Source organism: Eublepharis macularius, chromosome 13 (genome assembly GCF_028583425.1).
Source record: "Eublepharis macularius isolate TG4126 chromosome 13, MPM_Emac_v1.0, whole genome shotgun sequence".
Taxonomy (NCBI): Eukaryota; Metazoa; Chordata; class Lepidosauria; order Squamata; family Eublepharidae; genus Eublepharis; species Eublepharis macularius.
This window is the reverse complement of record NC_072802.1, coordinates 45,931,501-45,952,721: the sequence shown is the minus strand read 5'-3', so window position 1 is coordinate 45,952,721 and position 21,221 is coordinate 45,931,501. Positions and strand designations below refer to the sequence as shown.

The following is a 21,221-nucleotide window of genomic DNA, read 5'->3' as shown; positions in this document are numbered from 1 at the left end:
TATGTTCCTGCTGGGCTATTCGACATGTTCTGTTACCTGCACGAAAGGCAGAACGTCTGCAGTGTAGCATCACATCCAACCCCATCATTAAGGCTGCCAACCTCCAGGTGAAGCCTAGGATTTTGACTGATTTCCAGAGATTCAGTTCCCTTAGGGGGGAAAATGGCAGTGTTGGAGAGTGGACTGTGTAGTATAGTATCCTGCTGAGCTACCTTCATTCCCTAAACTCTGCCCTCCATCCCCAAATCTTCAGGAATTTCCCTACCCAGGGTTGGCAACTGTACTCATCCGGCTAAGAAATAGAATATCCTGAGAAGCCTGATCTCTGGAGTCCCCTGCTTAGATTTTTAATCAAAGACCCCAGTGGTTAATCCATGTGCTTTCGTCCACAGACAAGGACGTGCCACTCTCAGTTACTGAATAAATTACTTAATTCCCATTCTTCCTTGGATTAATTTCTCAGTGATCCAATCCTGGGCAGTTTACTGGCTGAAGCCACGCTTCTCTGCTCAGGGCAAGGTTGCCTCTAAACAATACAACTTTACCCATCTGGATATCTCTCCATTCTATTTGTAAGCGTTCCTTGGATCCTGAACCATGCCCTCATCCAAACAGGTAACAAATCTGATCCCACACCTGGCCCACTCCCCTCTTTCGAAGGCTTGAAATAAAATTCTCTTTGAACCCAGCTGCTGATCCTGTTACAAGGAACATAATTCATCCCTGAATGGCATTCTTCTGGATTTTGCTTGGAACCCCCACCGCTCACCTCAGTATTGGAGATTTGTGTTTATCTCAGACTCCTCCAGCTGCATATAAGCAGGTCAACTATTGCCCCAGTGTTTGGCCCTTTAAAAAAAAAGATTCAGGGCTTTAAAAAGAAACCCTGCAAACATGGTGTGAGAGCCAGCAATGGTGTAGTAGTTGGACTATGATATGGGAAACCCATGTTCAAATCCCCACTGTGCCATGGGAGCTTGCTGGGTGACCTTGGGCCTCTCAGTCTCAGCCTCATCTACCTCATAACATTGCTTTCAGGATAAAATAAGTGTTGGAATATCTTAACTTTTGATGTTTGATATTGTTTATGCACATGCTTCATCCCATTGCTTCAGAGAGGCTTGAAGAACTTCATCTTGCACAAAGTTCTGAAAGGGTGGGATGTGATGGAATGCACTTCAAAGGTTTCCTAAGAGCACTCAGGGAGCTGGAAGGGAAGGAGTTAACAGTTGCCTGGAATGAGAGCGTGACAGGCTGCTCCCTTCTCTCTGATTGGCTAGTCTGAACCAGCCTTCAGGATGATGGCTGCTGACAGGATTTTGAAGGGAGAGGGTGTGTGAGTCTGACAGGGAAGGTCAGACAGGTTCCCCTCTGAAGTGAAGGAAAAGAAAACCTTTTCCCTAACTGTAACATCATTGTCTTGAGGAGGAATCTAGTTAAGAATTGTAAGTATAAAAGCCAGCACAAGCTGAAACCCATTTATACAGCCATGATAGAATTGGGGGGGGGGGGGTTCTGGCAAGAGTGATTGGGTAGTATATGGAGACTCTCATTCAAGCCAAGTGAAGAAGGGTTATATCTTCTTAGGTGAAGATTAATTCCTGCCCAGTGTCTAAAGGGGGTTTGGCTCTGAGGAGGACCTCAGGTCTGTTGTAAAAAGGGAACTCTGAAGAAATATTGTTGCTGTAACCAAAATATTTAACAAAACACCTTTTACTGTTTAAGAATAAGAATAAAAGACTAAGAAGAGAATTCTGTTCTGTTCTACCAATGAATTTTACCTCAGCACTTCCAGTCATTGACTGCCCTTATTCCATCCCTGCTTGTTCAATAAAGTTGTTGTTTCTTTTGAACGTTATACAATGCAGTGCCATTTCCAACAGAGAGGAAGAGGGTTCCTGCTTTTTCCCCATCAAGTTTCTGGGCTGGGCTAAAAAGCCTAAATTATAACTGCTTATTAGGGTGGGACAAAATGAACTTTAAAAACACAAATAGAGACACGGGGCTGGTCAGCCAAAGTAGGCAAACTTGGATTTTGGTGGGGAAACAGATAGGGGGAATAGGGGAAGAAGGGGATAATGTTGGGGTCCCCACTGGGGAGAAAGGTGAGATATCAGTGAAGTAAAGAAATAAACCAGGGTTTATCCTGGTCTTATCAGCAGGGAACTGCACTGTAAATCCTTGTTGCCAGTCAACAGATCTTCATGGAGGATATTTGCTTTAATATGGAAAGTGATTTACAGAAGGAGGAAAAACAACAGGGTACATTGGATGAAGAAAGTTTGGCGTGTGTAGTGGTTTGTCAACTGACAGTGTAATCCTAAGCAGAATTACACCTTAGGCTGTTGGAAGTCAATGGGTTTAGAAGGATGTAAGTCTTCACACTATTAATATCTTATAAGGCTGAACTAGTTAACTAGTTTGATCAGATAGTTAGTATGTTGTTGCTATCTTAGACTTGCCAGTATAGGGCGATGAGCATCATAGAGCCTTAGCACGTTAGTTAAAAAATAAATACAAATACAGTAATTTTGTAGAGCTACTTTTTTTTTAATGTAATGTTTCCTAGAAAAATACAATGCAAAAAGAAAAGTAAGTGTATGTCTGAAACATGATACTGAAACGCATCTTATTCCTCCCTTTTCCCCATTAATGTTTATGGGACTATTTGGGAGTCCAAATGTATCAGTCAGTAATGAACGGTCAACATTTCCTTGACCAATACCAAGAAGAGGATAGTCAGTAAAATCAGTTCTCACAAACACAACTCTTAGTGGAAGAATACTTGAAATAGTGTTCTCAAGCTGTAGCACTCTGTTGATAACAGTGAAGACGTGACAGAAGACACCCTGTTTTACTTGTGTCCATCACTGGCATCAGAAAGTAAACATCAAGACTGCCGCCATCTTTTAGATTATAACGCAAACAAACAAAACATGCCCCCCGCTTGGAACTCTGGGATTTGACATGGTGCAAAGGTAGGTAAAGGGTCGCTGCAGGTAATTCTTGTTTGTGTCAAGGTAGTGACCTAAAATCACAGCTTCTCTCCATCCAGAAAAGGCAATCTATTTCTTGACACTCTATCTGAAGGAGTTGGGGGAAGACACACAGCTGAAAAAATCTTGGCCAATGATACGTGGGTAGCCCTCTAGCACTTTCACATGAATGGGATCAAATTTCCAGTACTGCTGACCTTTCAGGAAATAGGCAAACCCTGTGGATGTGACAGCAAAAATTGTGTTAGAACAATGGGATCAATAGTAGCATTCTTTATCCTTGTCACTATCCTGTATGTACTTTTTGCTCCTATAATTCTAGGTGAGCTCAGAGCTGTTTCACACATTGCGTTTTTCCAAGTAAATGAAGTGGCCCTCCACAGCTATCAACACAACTAACTGCAGGGCCTAAAGCAGCTACAAGAAGGGGCAGCTGAGGGTTATTCAGAGATTCATGACCCTTATGCTAATACTGCTTAAGATCGGTATTCAGCTCCAAAGAATGCAACTTGAAGATTTAGGTCTATGATAGGGTTCATTCCTGCTCCTGGCCTATGCCTTCTGACTGTGACATTCTGTTGTATGGGGGCAAGAAAAGGCACTAGGAAGAGCTGGGGACAATGGGTGTCTTGGCAGAGGAGCAAATGCCAAGGAAGAGAGAGATGTTGTAGCAAGAGAAGACCTGGTGATTGCATTTGAGAAATTAAGTGATTGGATAGGGGCCTGTTGGTCCTTCTGTTCTGGCGATTCCTTAATGCTCACTGATTCCCCTCTAAAGCAGGCTCTGCTCCTGTCTGCACTCACCAAACTCATCCTGAAAAGCAGCATCAATCTCCTGCGGAACTCCTCGCCAGTCAGTCATTCTGCGCGGGGAGATGTTGTCCACCTGGTTAGTGTTGGGACTGAATCGCCAATAGCTGCCTCCCTTGAAAAAATAAATCTTGTTCTTTTCTGTCCCCCAGAGTAAGGCAGCCTGGACAGGAGAAGCAGAGAGGCCCAGTCTGGTGATAGGCAAGGGGCCAGAAATGAGTCTCTCACCTTCATAAATCCAGTATTGAGAACCTGGCAAGAAAAAAGAATCAAGGGGAGAAAACACTCAAAACGTAGCTGAAAACAGTTTATCAGCTGATGACAAACAGGAGGCCAGTTTGAAAATATGGGCTATGATTAAACTAGGCTTGTGGCTACAGGATGGTAACCCATGGGAATCCAGCCTTCCTCATTCTTTTGAACTCCTCCAGTGACTATTCCACTCCCCCCGCCCTGCCCCACCTGGGAAAACCTGGCATGATTTGTCATCCTCATCTGGGAGGTCATGTGAAGGAGGTGCAGTACCGGCTGCCATCCTCCAGGGGGCTGACAGGCCACATGTTGCAAGCTTGCACCTGCACATGCTGCTTTTTGATCTTGCCTTGTGGGTGGAGCAGGAGGCAGCACATGTGCCACTTTCAGAGCTGACACTTCAATCAAGCTAGTACCCAGCCTTGACTCTGAGCGCAGCAGCTTGCCCTTTCTCTTTCCTGTACACAGCCAACCAATCACACATCCACCCAAGCTGAATGCACAACTGGTCGCTCCATGGCAGAATCAATAAGCGTGGGTTGGGGTGAGGGCAGTAAGCATGTGTGTGTGATGGAAAAGGCAAGTGAAATTACTTCATACCCTACTGCATACAACCTATGTCCAACCCAGCTGTTGAACTTCGGACTCCTAGCCTTGGAGAGACTCTTTCATCTGGTTATATAAAGCAGCCAGCTAAGGATCCAGTACATGGATCTGATGAAGTGGAGTCTGGCCCACAAAACAGAACATTTTCTTTGAATATGTAGATTAGCAGGCTGGTTGGAACGGCAAACAAACAGCCTTCTTGGTGTTTGTATACAGGCAGGGGGAAGGTGGAATTCTTTGTCTATGTTAGTGTGGATTGTATATATGAGAGGGAGCATATCTGCACATGCAGGGAACTGTGGGATTGGCCACAAATGATGACAATCAGTAACCTTACCGATGAAATCTATTTTGACTAAAACAGAGGTTGTAGTTTGCAAAAAAGAGAGGACAGAGGAAGAAGCTCTGGGATTTCTGGGAAGAGATGGATTGTCCTATGCCTTCCGCCTTTTCTTTACCTTGGAAGAACCAGATGTTGCCGAGAGAATCTTCAAAGACAGCATCTACAGAAGAGGGGATTCCCTGCCAGTGTCGAGATGCTAGGGCTGGATAGCCAGCCTGGAGTTTGCCATTTCGGAGCCGCCAGACATAGTATGACTTGAAAAAAAACAGCTCTCCACGGATCATGGAAACGGCATCAAAATCTGTATCACAAGCATCAGGCTGTGTAGGCTGAGAGAATCAGAAGCATTTATTTATTTACATTGTTATTCCACCTCATTCTGAGAACATTGCTTCGTAACCTATCCAAAAAGCAGATGAAAATCTTTTAAGAGTGTGTGTGTATTAAAATTGCTTCTACTATAGTAACCCTTAACCATCCTAATTCTCGTAGCCCCAACCTCAGCCCAGAGAGAAAGTCTTAAGCATTGTATCAATGGTCTGATGAATCTCAAAGAGGAAGAAAGCTGAACAGCTGTGGACCAACCACTGAGACATTCTGTAACTAAATTATAAGCAGCCACAGTATTTTTGTTGCTACGGCTAATCTTCTGAAGGTCTGCAGAAGCTGGAGATAGCCCTCTGGGAGCAATATGCCAAAGATGCTTACTTGCTCATGGACAATCTCATTGGTTTCAATATCTGGCTGGTATGGCTCTTCCTCCTGAGCTAGGTCAATGTTCACTTCAGATTTTGGCTTCCCGTAGAGATACTGGATGCCTTGTTTATCATCCTCACTCAGCTTCAGTGGGTAACGGAAGAAATAGAAAGGAGACATCAGGGACTTGGACACTGCTGTGTGCTGCAAACCCAAAACATGGCCAAATTCATGAGCAGCCACCTGCAGAAGGTCAGTCCCTGCAGGTGAAGAAAAAGGAAAGCAGTTCTCATCCTCACTATGTCAGTACCTTACAACAGAATCATTTGAATTGGGGCTGCCGGTTCACAAACTGGGGGACTGTTCTGAAGAAACGGACCGAGAGACATATTGGTTTGCACTATGCACATATTGGTTTGCTCTTTTAGAGATATTAGACAGATTGCTGGTAGAAAGGTTTTAGGATCACAGTATAAACAAAGTATATAGTGTGATTAAAAAAATCCCTTTTATACACTAGTGGCAGTGACGGGCCAGGAAAGAGCTCTTGAGGTCATAGTTAATAACTCAATGGAAATGTTAATTCAGTGTGAAGCAGTGACAAAAAAAAGGCAGATTATGTGCTGAAGATTATTAGGAAAGGGACTAAAAACAAAACAGCCGATATCATAATACTCTCGTGTAGATCTGTGGTTTGGTTGCATTTGGAATACTGTGGTCATCTCTCAAAAAGATAAAAGCGGGAAAAGATGGAAATAAGGATAACCAAAATGGTGGTTTTCCATGCTCTGATCATATGCGGAGAGGTTCCTGTGAGATCTTTGGTTACAATGTACAACATACCCATGTTATTCCCAATGCTCCATGTTTCATCATAGTCAAAATGGACATCTCCCTCCCGGTGGGTTTTTGGGAAGAAGGCATGTGCCAGGATCCCCCCAGGGCCATCAAAAGGCAGGTTGTCGCCATGCCAATACCTGGAGGAGAAGCATATGTCTGTTCACATGGTTACTTTATCAGATTGTACATTTCTGTAATCACCAACTTTTTTTTTAGTACTGGGTATGTGATTGACACTGTACAGAACTTAGAGTGATCCCTTTTATTCCCAGAGGGTCTGGACCAAGGACCTGGCTTAGGGTGAGGTATTTCAATGAAAGGATATGTCAAGTCAGGATGTTATAAGGGCATTTTAGAGATGTTAGACAAATTGCTGGTAGAAAAGTTTTAGGATCACAGTATAAACAAAGATGGAGAGAGGATATAGCAACACATAGCATATATAGCAACAGGCAGGTTCCTGGAGTAGGGAAAGGAGATGCAGAAAAAAGGGAGGCTGTGTGCCTAAGTGGCAAACAAGATGGATTACAAGGAGGAGGTGGCCTGATGGAGAGAGATGGGAGAAAAAACAAGGCTGACAGCAAAGCACCTTGTGTACAGCAAAGACAAAAAGAGAGAAGAAACACTATTAAGGCTGGAGGGGTCCAATCTGATTTTGGATATTTCCTTCTGCTTGTGACACCTCTGGAACTCACTGCTCTTACATTTGCTAGTGAAAGTCAGAATGTCTGCAGGCAGGTGCAGTATCCCATGATCCTCATGCAACTCCTGGATGTCTGTGTGGAAGTCACTGGAAGCTTCTTTTATTTCAAATCACATGCCTAGTGCTAAACCCCTTCAAGCGGTCCTCAAACTTTTGTTAATGATTTTCTCAACTTCATCTAGGGCCTCCTCAGCTGCAGCTTCTCTCCAAAACTCATCAGGGTGTGTGCGTGTGTTGATTTTAAATCCTATCACTTACCGTGTGAAATCAATCACGATGTCTGCTCGTCCCCTGTGCACTTCTGTAAAGGTCAAGGGTGTTACATCACTCCAGACTTTCAAAGCCTCAGCAATGGCTTGTCTCACTTTAGCTTTCACTAACTGCCAAGGAAACCTCACGATTCTACAATGGAGAGCAGAAGAGCAAAGGGTGGTGGTGGTGGACAAACTAAACACTGGAGGAGAGCAATCAACAGAAAAAGAGGGAGATTTGTTGGACAAGGAGAGCCTCACAACTCTGTTCCTCAGTCTTATGTTCTCATCAGAACCCAGTTGCTCACTGGAGGGGGATGAGTTTGGTAGAAGGCCCTTGAGCTTCTCCTGAACTGTGCTTCCATTCTCCACTTGCCTCCTGCAACCCCCAATTGGAATAAATTCCTTCTACCCCCAATTGGAATAAAAGTTGCTATAGAGCCACTGGCAAATATTAAGTACTAACACAAACCACAAGAAGCTCCCCTGGAGTACAGACTAAACCTAGGGTGGATAACCACAACCAAGGGACTAGAAACAATCTAACAATGGGACATGGATACAAATCTAATGGAAATTTATATATAAAGTTAATTAGCGTAAAGTGACAAAGTGCTAATATATATTTACATAAATTACAATAAATAATTGCTGTAATAAATAGTTTCTATCAAGTACATTCCACAATAAATACAAAATAGTCAGAACGGCCAAAGTAGTCCAAATCCTGTTATGCAATATTAAAAGTCCAATCGCACATATGAGAATCCTCGGTAAGTGTTTTCTCTCTTCTTTTCTGTAGGTGCATTGAAGATGTTCCCAAAGGAGACGCCAAGACCAACAAATGAATGTCCAAATAGGTAAGTATCCAAATGTAATGTACTAATATCTCCATATATTTTTTTTTGCAGGTGGAGTCAAAATTGACAAAGACCCGACAAGGGGCCAGCGATTAAGCCGCTTGTTTCAAAAGTGAAAATTTCCTCAGGGGGTCATTCAACGAGTCCACCATACATCAATACTGATGCCTCGATTCTCTCTTGCCTCGGTACGGGCGCACCTTCCACTTTGGGAGGACTGACTGTTTAAGGTTTCAGGAGAGGCCCTGCCTAGAGGGCAGCCAGGGAAAATGTGTTGTATCCGCAGAACCCCTCCGCTCTCTAGTTCAGCCTTGCTACACTCCACCATGGTAACTGCAGCTGTTTTACAGTAAAATACACTACATGGTCAGCAGGTTTCAGAGTGCAATGTTAATTACTCAATGTATTTTCCCTCTGACAGTAACGTTTCATGGCCGTGGGTTTCTGCATTGCTTAATAAAGGTATAGCTTACCGTTAGCATGTTTTCTTATTTGGTGGACATTTACTGTTTCTTTATAAAACCTTTTAAAAGCATAACCATCCATTTATTGACTAAAATATTTATACCACACCATTTCTTTTTGACTCAAGGCAGCTTATAAATCCAAATTTGAAACATACAAGGTTCAATAAAACCTCCAATAGCACCCCCTTCAAATGCTTGCAGCCTGCATTGTATTAAAAGTCCTAGCAAATAAAATACCCTTGCAGCGCTTCCTAAACATTTCTAGAGATAACACCCCCTTACCTCTTCAAGGTGTTTGTTCCAAAAGATGGGGATTATGATTAAAAAAGCACAGGCTCTGTTTGAAGCCAGAACAAGCACCGTAAGCAGGTTGGCACACATTTGGGAGATACAAATAAGCAATATAGACGCCTTTAATCATTCTACGAATGCACAATATGTAGTCTATTGAGTTCAGTGAGATATACCATAAAATAAATAAATAGGAGATTTGAGCCAAAAACCAGAGAGAATATTTGACAGGTAGTTGCATACCAGAAGATTCTTTTCCAACAACATCTATGAACAATTACCATTTAGTAAAGAACTTGTCAGAGTTTACATTCCTTTAGCTAGGTGCAGCTGGAAAGTAACTTCTCATTGTTGCTACTTCCTAGCACTAAAAATACCACAATTTTAAGTGTCAAGCTAAGGGTGTTCTAGCTGTTTTCAAAGGTAAAGAATATGGCTTTGTTTTCAAGGCTCAAGACTGTTTAAGCCAGGGGGTTTGGACTGATATCCTATCCCATGATCATATTCATTTTGCAGAAGATTGCAGCCCAGTAAATATAAACTGTACTCCAGCGTTAACAGCATTTGATTGACAAAGTGGATTTTTATGATTGAGTTTCAGGAGCCTAAGGGTCCTCGGTAGAACACTTTTCAAGCTACCTCTTTGATCCTAGCTGAGACCATTTTAAGTGGTGATTCCATACAGCAAGCCACTTATCAAGATGGGCAACCATGTCAATATCCCAGTCAACTAACAAGCTCTCATTTCCCCCAGAGGAAGTTTTCATTTAAGTATTTATAGATATGAGACTATAGCAGAATATAGCAACTGTTCAAATTCTGTGAGACAAACTTGTAACTGTTAGGTGGAGGAAAATGAAACAGGAGGACAGCGACACTTTAAAGAACTACAAAATTGGTTCTATGAGTCAGAACTCACTTTGTTAAAAGTGTACATCCATTAGGTCAATGCTTTTATATCTGTAACAGAAAGGTTATGTATATAAAAGTATCAGCGTAATGGATGCACACCTCAATGCCTCTAAGGCAGCGAGCTGTGAGTCATGAAAGCTTATGCTGGAATAAATGTTGTTAGTCTTTAAGGTTTCATTGGACTCCTGTTTTATTTTGCTACTACAGACAAACACAGCTAGTACCTATCTGGAATTAGCATTAACTGATGTATCTGAAAAGCAAGAAATCAGGACACTGGATATTGCTGTACTGAAAGAGATGACCTAGTGGAAAATCAGTCTAAGGAATTTTGTTCTTTTTGCTGGCAAGAAAAAGATTGGTCACATTTTTTGCTATTATTTTAAAAAGTGGATGATTTTTAAAAGGGATTAAGAAGGAAACTAGTGGGATGAATTTTTCAACTCACATTTTTCAAACTCTCAGATGTTTAGAAAGATTGTTGCCTTAGACTCTAAGGCTTAGAGCAAGTGTACTGAAGAAAGGGAATGGTGCTCAGAACAAGAATTTGATATCCAATTCTACTAAAATCCATGGGATCTTTTAAAATGTTCAATAGCAGACAGAAATGCTGAGTCAAGTGAAACCAGAGCACTTTCTTTACTATGTCTATTTATTACTTACTTATTTCATTTATTTTCTCCTTAATGAGGACCTAGAGCAGCTTACATCATTCATCTGACCTCCATTTTATCACAACAACCCTGTGAGGCAGGTTAGGCTGAAAGAGTGTGACACACACAAGGTCACCCACTAAGCTTCCACAACAGAGTGGGGATTAGAACCTGTCTCTCCCAGCTCCTAAACAACACTCTAACCCAGCGTTTCCCAACCAAAGTTCTGTGAAACCTCATGAGGGTTCTGTGAGAAATCATGGAATAAATAAATAATTTGAAATATGGCAAAAAAACATCCAAATATATAAGCCCAAATCCACACTGAAAGTAAACTTTATATTTACTTTGGATGTGAACTTTATTTTGATGTTTAAGTAAACTTTATTTTGATTTGTTATTTTGATATTAAAAAAAGATTAGAGAATATAAAAAAGTCAGGAAAACGTGTCACCTTTTTCTTATGATGTAAGCTCCCACACACACAACACACAAATATAGCAGTCCTTTCAAAATAAATTTTCTTGACAATATATTGTCAAAGGCTTTCATGGCCGGAGAATGATGGTTGTTGTGGATATTCCGGGCTGTATAGCCGTGGTCTTGGCATTGTAGTTCCTGATGTTTCGCCAGAGGTGTAGCACCAAAAGACAGAGATCTCTCAGTGTCACAGTGCAGAGAAGATGTTGGCAGGTCATTTATATCTACTCAGGAAGGTGGGTTTGGGCTGAGTCATCTTGTAAGAGTTTCCCAGGGTGTGGAATGCTAATGGAGGGTGGCATCACTGCATCCTGAGGAGGTTCTTTTGCATATGGATTGGTGCTTGATATGCTAATATTCTCTGCAGGGCTATTGTAGGATGTAGAGTATTTTGTTAGCCTGGTGTTTTTCAGGACTGGAAACCATGCTCTATTCATTCTTAAAGTCTCTTCTTTCCAGGAGAGCAGAGAAGATTAGCATATCAAGCACCAATCCATATGCAAAAGATGCCAACATCTTCTCCACACTGTGACACTGAGAGATCTCTGTCTTTTGGTGCTACACCTCTGAAGATGCCAGTCACAGCTGCTGGCGAAATGTCAGGAACCACAATGCCAAGACCATGGCTATACAGCCCAGAAAATCCACAACAACCATCTTTCTTGACAATAATTTAACAGTAGGAATTGTGCTCTTCGCCATCAACTTTTTCTGGTCTGTAAACATTTTCATAGGTAGAGGTTCTTTGGGATTTGAAATATTAATTTAGGGATCCCTCCATGGAAAAAAAAGGCTGAGAAACACTGTTCTAACCACTACACTACACTTACTGTCTTTAAAGTGTGTTTCTACTCAAGGGAGATTCCCTGCCCCCCATTAATATACACTATTTATTAGTAGGATTTACCATTTTTGAAGCAGTGTAAGGGAATCAAAATCACGTTTGTGTGAAAATGCTGGTAACAGCAGCATCTTATTGAGATGTACAATATCTGTGCTTGCTAGAACTACCTTCATAAGTCATCGCCAGTGCAATCATAAGCAAAGTTATACCCTTCTAAGTCCATTGAAGTCAAGAGGCTTAGAAAGGTGTAACTCTTTAAGATCGCACTTTACATGTAGCGTTGGATACACAGTTTTTGTGTACTTTCTGAAAGTTTCTCTCTAAACTTTGGATTTCACAAGACTTAACCCTTAAGAACCTATGTTCCTATCATACCTTTGTTGCTTGACTCCTGATGCTGGCAGAGGTCATTCTTCATTCTTACTCAGGTACATCAGCTAATAACTGGCAACACTTCAGGAAGCCTTGACTGCAACTCTTTTCAGCAGCCTAGTTCACTGGGTTATTGTAGGTGTCCAGCAACATTAATCCATAGGTTTCCTACCCAGTGAATTCCTGGAGGTAGAAGTGTAAAGGCCTAAAGGGAGAGGAGTTTGTACAACACACCTTTCATGTTTCTACAGCTCTGAACCCTTGTGTGGAGAGAATAGCAGAGAGAAAGTCACTCCAAAGCAACTGGTTTTGAGTTCAGACTTGCCTTACTTGTAAGTGAACTCCATCTTCTCCCAACGTCCTCCAGACAGCAGAAATCGTTTCTGCCGGTTCCGAGTATTGTGGCTCTCAGGTGGGGTGGGTAGATCTGGAACCCCACAGCGGGGTGGATTCCATTGTGTTGCCTGTTCACTGGGAGTTCTAGAGAAGCCTTTGATAGTCTCTATGGCAGTGATGACAGATGAGCCCTTTTCATCTTGTTCTTTCCAGGGACTCTGTTTCAGAGACCCACCCTAGACAAAAAGCAGAGAGGTTAGGTCAAATATGCAAATAACCTATTGCCTGGTCACCTTGGATACAGTCTTAACTAGGTGCCCTTATAATGTTGGGAATGCTTTTGGATACAGAAGAGAATTGTGGGTAGGGTGGACACACAGAACACACCTTTCGTGGCCAGCATTACATAATAGTTGGACTAGGATCTGGAAGTGCATGGAAACAACTGTGAAGAAAAGTTTCATGTTGGTCTGTAGGAGAAGAGCAAGATTCAGATCCAGTAGCACCGTAAAGAACAACTAGATTTCCAGAGTATGAGCTTTTGAGAGTCAAGGCTCCCTGAAAAGGTTAACCTTGCTATTCCAGGCTCCATGCAAAACCACTTGTGGTGACATTTGCCAATGTTGCCAGTTTGGATGCATTTACACCAAATATTAACAGATATAGTGGGAAGGAGGAAAAAAGAGGTGAAAAGGAAACGGCACAGTAGAAGACTTTATTCCTGCCCAATCATTTTTCTAAGCTAGGCTGGAAGAAGAACAGCAGATTTAAAGGCCAACCTCTTTTCTAAACCCTCACAGAAAAGCAGAGAAGAGATGTTGCTGTGTCATACAAGGCAAATACAAAAACCCTTAAGTTGTTTTCCAGGCTGGACTAAATAGAGTTGTAAAAGGAACATGACCATGTTGGAGCTTTGGGTTTAGGTGTTATTAGAAGGGTGATGACGCCCAGTCTTGGGACAGACACCCCAGATATTGCTGTCTCTGTCCCAAGTCAGTGCCCGGATGCTGATGCTGTGCTCAAGTGGGAAGAACTGACTGAAACGATGGTCTGAAATGATTATCTGAATGTTGATCTAAGTCCATGTCCTGTACCCTTTGCTGATATAATATTATGCTAGTAAAACTTTTGGGGGAGGATCCAAGATGGCAACGAGATGAAAGCCTCTGCCGCATCTGTCTGCAAGTTAACTATGTTTTATTTCTCCTATTCTAATTGCTTCCACCTTCCCTCAGTTCTCATAGAGGAAACCTGCCTCATAAATTCTAGCTTTTTCTTCGATTAAGAAACTACAGGAAAACATCTGTTACCTGCTAAATAAGCAACGAGGTCTTACCTTGAATTCTTCCAGCTGTGACAAGCTAGGGTAACTGGATTGCAGCTGTGATAATTAACTACAGGAGCTGACTCTTGCTGACTCCTCCACTGACTTTTGCTAAACACAGTATCTAAAAACTTTCAGCTGTAAAAGACACAGCAAACCGACTTTAGCATTAAGCTCCTGATGAAAAACTTTTTAAAAGATGGGTCTCAGTAAGAGAGCACGTGACCCTGAGGATCAAGCTACACTCCCCGCTTGCAAGCAGAAAAGAATAGAGGACTATTTCACTCAAAAGGAGCTTGCAACTTCCAGCATCCCAACTACTAACCATTATGCTCCTCTAGCAGATATTACAAATTTGGAGGAAACTCTCCCTGCAGAACTTTTTTTTTTTTTAAAAAGAGAGAGGGAGGGAGGGGTGGAAAAAAGGGGAAGGTACCCTACAAACACTAAACACTACATTTCTGTTTTCCCTTCATACTGCCATTATTCAAAAGTTAAAGCTTTATATTATATTGATGGAGTGGTTGACCTTACTAAATGCAAATTACAATTTAATTTCAAGTTAAATTTTTCTTCCCCTCCTGGGTCCCGGACGGAGTTCTCTCTGCGCAACTGCAGCCGCATTGCTCGTTTCCTCCCCCTCCCCCTCAGACTTCTCCTTTTCGTCTTGCTTGGTGCACTGGAATTCTGGGTTCCTGTCCTCAAAATCCCTTAGTTGATCTTCTGATAATATCTTAAAGGCTTGATCTTTATGGGTGAACCAGATTCCTTCCGGAAATAACCATTTGTACTTTATTCCACGTTCTCTCAGAAGAGCTGCGAACTTTTTATACTTAAAACGTCTTTTCCGGACTAGAAATGGGACGTCTTTCAATATCTTAATTTTGTTGCCCAAGAAGTCCAAATCCGCATTGTATGAATTGTATAGGATAGTGTCCCGGATCCTCTTAGATGAAAAATCGATGATGATCTCGCGCGGCAACTGACGCTTCATTGCATACTTTGAAGTAGCCCGACGGGCTTCCAAAATGGCGCTTTTAACTTCTTCTTTAGTTGCCCTCGCGGGTGTCGCCAATAGTTCCGAGACAAGACCCCGTAAGTCCTCGTTTTCCTCCTCTTTCACATTCTGGAGGCGCAAAATTGTCTGTGTTCGTTCCACTTGTAGCCCGATCAACTGATTCTCCACCAGTTTAAGCTCTTTATTCGTAGCCTTCACGAGTGACGCACTTTCCCGAGCAGACTTCTCTGCCCCCCCGCTGCTTCCTTGATGGTTTTCACTTCGCTCTCAATTAAGCCGACCCTTTGATCTGTTTCATTCAGCTTGTCAACAAAGGGTTTTATAGCTTCACCAACCGCCCTCCGTACAATTTCCTCCAACGATTCTCCCTTTAAGGCAGCCGAAACTGACTTGCCAAGGGCAGGACTTTGTTTCTTTGTTGCCATTTTGGGGGGGGGGGGCGCCAACCAAATTTTGAGACTCAGCAAAGGGGAAGAGTGAGCCCTCTTGGCTTCAGATCTCACCTCTCCTTCACGTACGCTTGTAATAACAGAAGGAATTCGCTTACTTGTAGGCTCTCGCCTAGTTCTGCTCTTTGCCGTTTCTCATGGCCCGGCAGCACTCGAGGCGCCGCGCACGTCCGCCGGCCTCCGTAGGGACAAACGGGCAATTAACCCCCCGCATTGATTCCAGGGGGCTCTTCCCGCAGCGTCCCGGACCCAGCCTCCCTCACTGGGAGTTTTGGGGGCTAATCTTCGCAGATCAGCCGCCCGGACAGGGTGCTCGGCCGCTTCCTCTCGAGCCAGCGAAGAGGAGCGTCCGACATGGCGGAGAAAACGAAACCGAATCCTCTCCCTGCAGAACTTGACAATCTATCACAAAATATTTTTCAAGATGAAAGAAGTACTGAGAAGCTGGCAGTAACGTGGGAGATAAATATGCTTTGAAAGAGCTCTCTCTTTTGACAGCCAAAACACTAGACCTTATCTTTTATCATGCTTAAGCAACCCAACTCCAAACCTGATCAGCTCCTAAAGGCTGTGATAAAGCCAATGAGCTTAACATGATCTGGTGGAGCACGCAATTTTGAAGCCGAAAGAGAGAAACGCAGTCCCGCGACACAGCCAAAAGATAACAGGAGGCGATATAATTTGACCCTGAAACCATACAAACTCTGCCTTACTATTTGCCAATACAAGGGACAGACACCTAATTGGAGTACTAAAAACCAAGCTATTAACCATTTAAGATCACTATTCCCAGAGAGCTGTAGCCAAATAGATCTATACTCAGATGAGAGGCTAAACAGCCTGAATCAAACACAGAGAATAATGTTGACTTTCAACACCTCAAAAATACCTTCTGTTTAAGTCAATACATGACTTGGCTTCTGTCTGAGCTAAAGCGCCTGAAGTCTTCATTACTATTGGTTGTTTTCTGCTGGCAGCAGCCGATCAGTGCTGTAAAATAAAGACCACTGTACTATAAATAAGTTACTTTGTATATAGTTAATGTAAACTAAGGATTCTAGTTATGTGTGCCTATTGGTTGTTGCTTGAAAAAGGGGTGTGGCTTGTGTGTATATAATTGGCTCCTGCTGAACCTGTCTGTGTGCTTCCAGTCTTCAATAAAGTTGCTGTTATGAGCTGTTAATCACAATACTTAATACCTTCACTGATGCTTCGTTAAAAAAAGCTCTCTTGAATCCAGAGGGATTTTCCCAGTAAGGGTTTCTGAGAACACCATAGTGTCTCCCCTGCTCCCCAAGCTGCAAACAGCCAAAGCCCAAGCAGAAATGGAAGATTCTCTTCCGAGGGTTACTACAACCAACTTTAAAAAAGGAGTCCTAGTCAAGGTAGACATCCACAAAGCTCCCCAAGACGCACAAGGTGGAACTGGAAATCTACACCTGGAAAACTCAATCGAAGAAGATCTAATCATCTTCTTCCCTGTGCTTCCAGAAGGAGAGCAGTCAGCAATACTGGAAAGACTAGACTGGCTAAGATTAAAGCTTTCCAACTTAAAAGAACCACACCATTGAGGCCAAAACTTGCTCAGAATGTGACTCATCGACTACAACTTTGGTGGTCCCATCCAAAAATCCTTTGCCTAAAGCTCCTTCAAACAACATCGAACTGCCAATGTTGCCAACAGAGTTGCCGTAACGCCCACAAACTTTCAAGAATCCATCAACTTTAGCAATCAAATCAACCAGGGTGAAGTTTTATCATACTAGAATCCCTGAGTTTTTCTGGACTCAGAAGGTGATTTAAATAAGGTATCTATTGCCCAATGACTATTAAAAATTTTATCCTGGAATTTGGGGGGGTGGAATAATAAGCTTCATGATTCTGACTTTTTAACCTTTTTATCTAGTAGTCATGATATACTTTGTTTACAGGAAACCTGGATCCAGAATCTCGATCTCCTTGTTATGCAAGGGCATAGGGCATTCCCTGTTCCAGCAATCAAACTTTGCTCAAAGGGATGGTGAAGTGGAGAATTAGTAACTTTTATTACAGTAGACTTGAAAGTTGAAGTTCAGGTACTAGAGAATAGCTGTCTCAATAATTTTCAGACACTTTTACTTAAAAGTTCTCACCTTGGTACCATTCTGTGTGCTAATGTGTACATTTCCTCAAGAAGTTTAGACTTACAGGCTGGAGGGTGCCTTTGGAATGCCCTTATCCAGGGCTTTTTTTCTGGAAAAAGAGGTGGTGGAACTCAGTGGGTTGCCCTAGAAGAAAATGGTCACATGGCTGGTGGCCCTGCCCCCTGATCTCCAGACAGAGGGGAGTTTAGATTGCCCTCCGTCTAAACTCCCCTCTGTCTGGAGATCAGGGGGCGGGTCCACCAGACATGTGACCATTTTCAAGAGGTTCCAGAACTCTGATCTACTGCATTCCAGCTGAAAAAAAGTCCTGCCCTTATCACCACACTTGAATCATTGATCTCTCATTATTCGATCTCCCACATTATTTTATGTGGGGACTTTAATGCATGAATAAGATCACGGGAAATAGCCCCAAGAGCTGGTCTGCACATATTGCAGTGCATGCCCATTTCTTGGATCGTTCAGTGAAGGATGTGGTGGTGGTAAATAAGTTTGGTTTAAAATTTTTGGAACTGCTTTCTTTGACAAACTCACACATTCTTCATGGTACCAATTTTGGTACATCTGGTGAGACTTTTACTTTTCTATCCATCTGCAGGGCCAGCACAATAGATTATATTGCTGTCTCTCCTACTCTGTTTAGTTCTGTGGACAAGTTTGAAGTTGTTAACTCCATTTTGAGTGACCACTGCCCACAGCGTTTTATTCTTAAGATCAATCCAAATGCATTCCTGAACCCAGCCCTAGATCATACAGAGAGTTCCACAACTTGCATTAGGAGTCAAAGGTAGTTGGAATGATGAACTTTTATCAGAAAGGGAGTGGTTTTTATATTTCAATGATGTTTTTGGTTCTCATTCCCCCTCTACTGATGGAAATGTAAAACCGCAAGCAAACATTCCTGTGGACCTTTCGAACCTCCCAGATTGGGATCCCATTTCAGCAGCAGAGATTAGAGGCTTTATTGTTTTGCTAGCCTCTGGCAAATCACCTAGAGACGACTTGATTCCACCAGATTTATACAAGGCTTTTCCAGACTGGTGGGCCCAGTGCTGGCTAGAGTCTTTACACAAATTGACACTGGTTTAATCCCCCCTCCCTCGGTTGGAAACGAAGTCTTATTGTCCCCATTCATAAAAAAGGGGACAGATCAGTTCCACAAAATTACAGACCCATAAGCTTGCTTGATATTGCAGCCAAACTATACAGCAAACACTTTCTTTCCAGACTAGAGGACTGGGTAGACGAGAAGCAAATTATTTACTCAGTCTAAGCAGAAAGGGCCTAGGGACTACTGATCAGTGCCAAACTCTCTATCATTTGGCATATTCTGGTATTCATGGTCACTTGAAGACTTTATATGTAGCATTTGTCTATTTGGCTGCAGCATTACTCTATCAATAGATCCTGCTTGTGGGCAAAGTTGGTGGGCTTGAACATAGACAAAACACTACTTTTTTATTACAGGAGTTACACAGTGGCAACTTCTGCCCAAATTAGAGTGGGAACATCTGGCTCGTTAACAGACAGAATTGTTATTGGTAAAGGAGTGAAGCTGGGATGTGTGCTGGCCCCGTTACTATTTAACTTGTACATTAACAACATAGTTGAGAACTTATCCAGGCCCCACTTTGTTCCCCCTTTTTTGGGCCAACAAAAAATGTCTATTTTGCTTTATGCAGACAATATGGTTTTAATTTCCCAGACCAAAATTAGTCTGCGTAGGTTATTACATCAACTCAGGCATTATTGCAAAGAGGAAGCTCTTAATAACAAGAGCTTTGAAAAGACTAAAGTAATGGTGTATTGTCGAAGGCTTTCACGGCTGGAGAACGATGGTTGTTGTGGGTTTTCCGGGCTGTATTACCGTGGTCTTGGCATTGTAGTTCCAGGGAAACCCACAACAACCATCTAAAGTAATGGTCTTTAGGAAAAGGGCAAAACTGTCCTCCTGGAACATCCTTGGTAACCCTATCAGTCAATGCAGTTCCTTTAAATACCTTAGTGTTACTTTTAGAGAGACCTTAAACTGGAACGCCCATTTGGAAACAGTAAAATCGTCAGCACTAAGAATGGTCGGGTCTATTCTGTATTTCTACTACTTGAAGGGCAGACGTCTTATAGATCCAGTTTTGAAATTATTTCAGAACAAGGTCATTCCTCATCTCCTCTACGGAGTTGAAGTTTGGGGATGGAGAGAGGGAAACCTATCTAGTATAGAAGTAATCCAGAACCATTTCTTAAGACGTATCCTAGCCCTCCCCAGGGGGTCTCCAGCTGCTTTGATGAGAGTAGAATCAGGTCTCCCCTCTCTTAGAGCCCAAGCACATCTGGCCATTATAAAATACTAGGTAAAGAATAAAAAATCCTAGCCAAGTTTCACTCAGTCAACAAACTTTCAATTCTTTGATGGCCTATAACTCGCAGTGCTCTGTTTACCTTAATGAGATATTCTTAAGGTACTCTACTCCTGATGATCTTATAGGGTCTCTGGCCACTCACCTCCAACTTAGGGATTGAATTTTTAACCCCAACGCATCGATCGATTGCTCCTAAATTCTAAATTCAAAAGCAGCCCCGTGGTTCAAATGTATCAGATTTGACCACATCCGCTCTCCTTATCTTGCTAACATCTCTAATCATAATCTTAGAGCATCCTTTACCCTATTGTGATTTCAATCCATGCCCTCGGCAATATTGTCTGGGCGTTATTCTCAAACTCCTATAGCCCAAACGGTCTGTATCTGTGGATCTAATACAGTAGAGGATTTACCTCAGTTTATACTTTTTTGCCATTTATATTCTGACCCCAAAGTTTCTGGCAGGATTTTTATCTGGTCTAAGCTTATAAATCAGCTAAATCAGCTGATCTAAGATGATTTTGCCTTTGCCACAAATCATCTCCATTTGCCTTCAGACTTCTAATTACCACTCTTTCTATTACAAAACCAGAGAACCAACTAACTCCAAATTATGTAACTGTGGATTAGTTGTTTTTAGGTTCAATCTTTTGTTGAAGAAAATCTTGTTCTGGTTTAGCATGAAGCTAATGACCATATGGGGCAAAGAATGAGGGTGTAAATGAAAGTGCTGAAGTACAGATGTCATTTTTCTCTTTATTCAGATCAAACAATCTTTCAATCCACACACTAGAGCTGTTGTCTTTAAAAGAGTGTCTTACTAATTGCCATTTTCTGTTATTCTTTCCAGCACTTTGGCCAAACATGCTTCTTATACCTGTTGGTGATTTTTTTAATTAAACCATCCTAAATAGCAAATATTACTCATAAAAAGGACTGGGTGGGAAAGATTCTCCTGGGGGTGATTCTAGGGTTGTTGTTTTTTTTTTTTGGTATGCAACAAAGCATGGCTTCCTGAGCATTTTGGTATAAGAAATGCTTTAGTTGCAACGGACCTTGTGTGCATGACTGAGACCTGGGTAAGGGAGGGCGAAACAGTCACCTTAAAAGAACTGATTCCCCCGCCCCCCGGGTTTTCGGTCCTCCATCAGTCCTGAATGGGTGGCCAGGGAGGGGTGGCAATCCTTGTCCAAGAGTCTTTCTCCTTCAGACCG

The 21,221-nt window shown here is 42.3% G+C and overlaps 1 protein-coding gene across 1 annotated transcript in view; it reads right to left on the bottom strand.

Annotated features, from left to right (window-relative positions):
- Positions 1-2,553: 2,553 nt before the first annotated feature.
- LOC129340955 (stromelysin-3-like) overlaps positions 2,554-21,221 on the bottom strand; it is a 41,184-nt gene continuing 22,516 nt past the window's right edge. The window contains exons 3-9 of the mRNA XM_054995852.1: positions 12,707-12,948; positions 7,505-7,648; positions 6,547-6,680; positions 5,716-5,963; positions 5,123-5,336; positions 3,801-4,058; positions 2,554-3,214 (exon numbers count right to left, since the gene is read on the bottom strand). Coding sequence (XP_054851827.1) covers positions 3,081-3,214; positions 3,801-4,058; positions 5,123-5,336; positions 5,716-5,963; positions 6,547-6,680; positions 7,505-7,648; positions 12,707-12,948 — 1,374 coding nt within the window. The 3' untranslated portion in view covers positions 2,554-3,080. The remainder of the gene's footprint in view (positions 3,215-3,800; positions 4,059-5,122; positions 5,337-5,715; positions 5,964-6,546; positions 6,681-7,504; positions 7,649-12,706; positions 12,949-21,221) is intronic.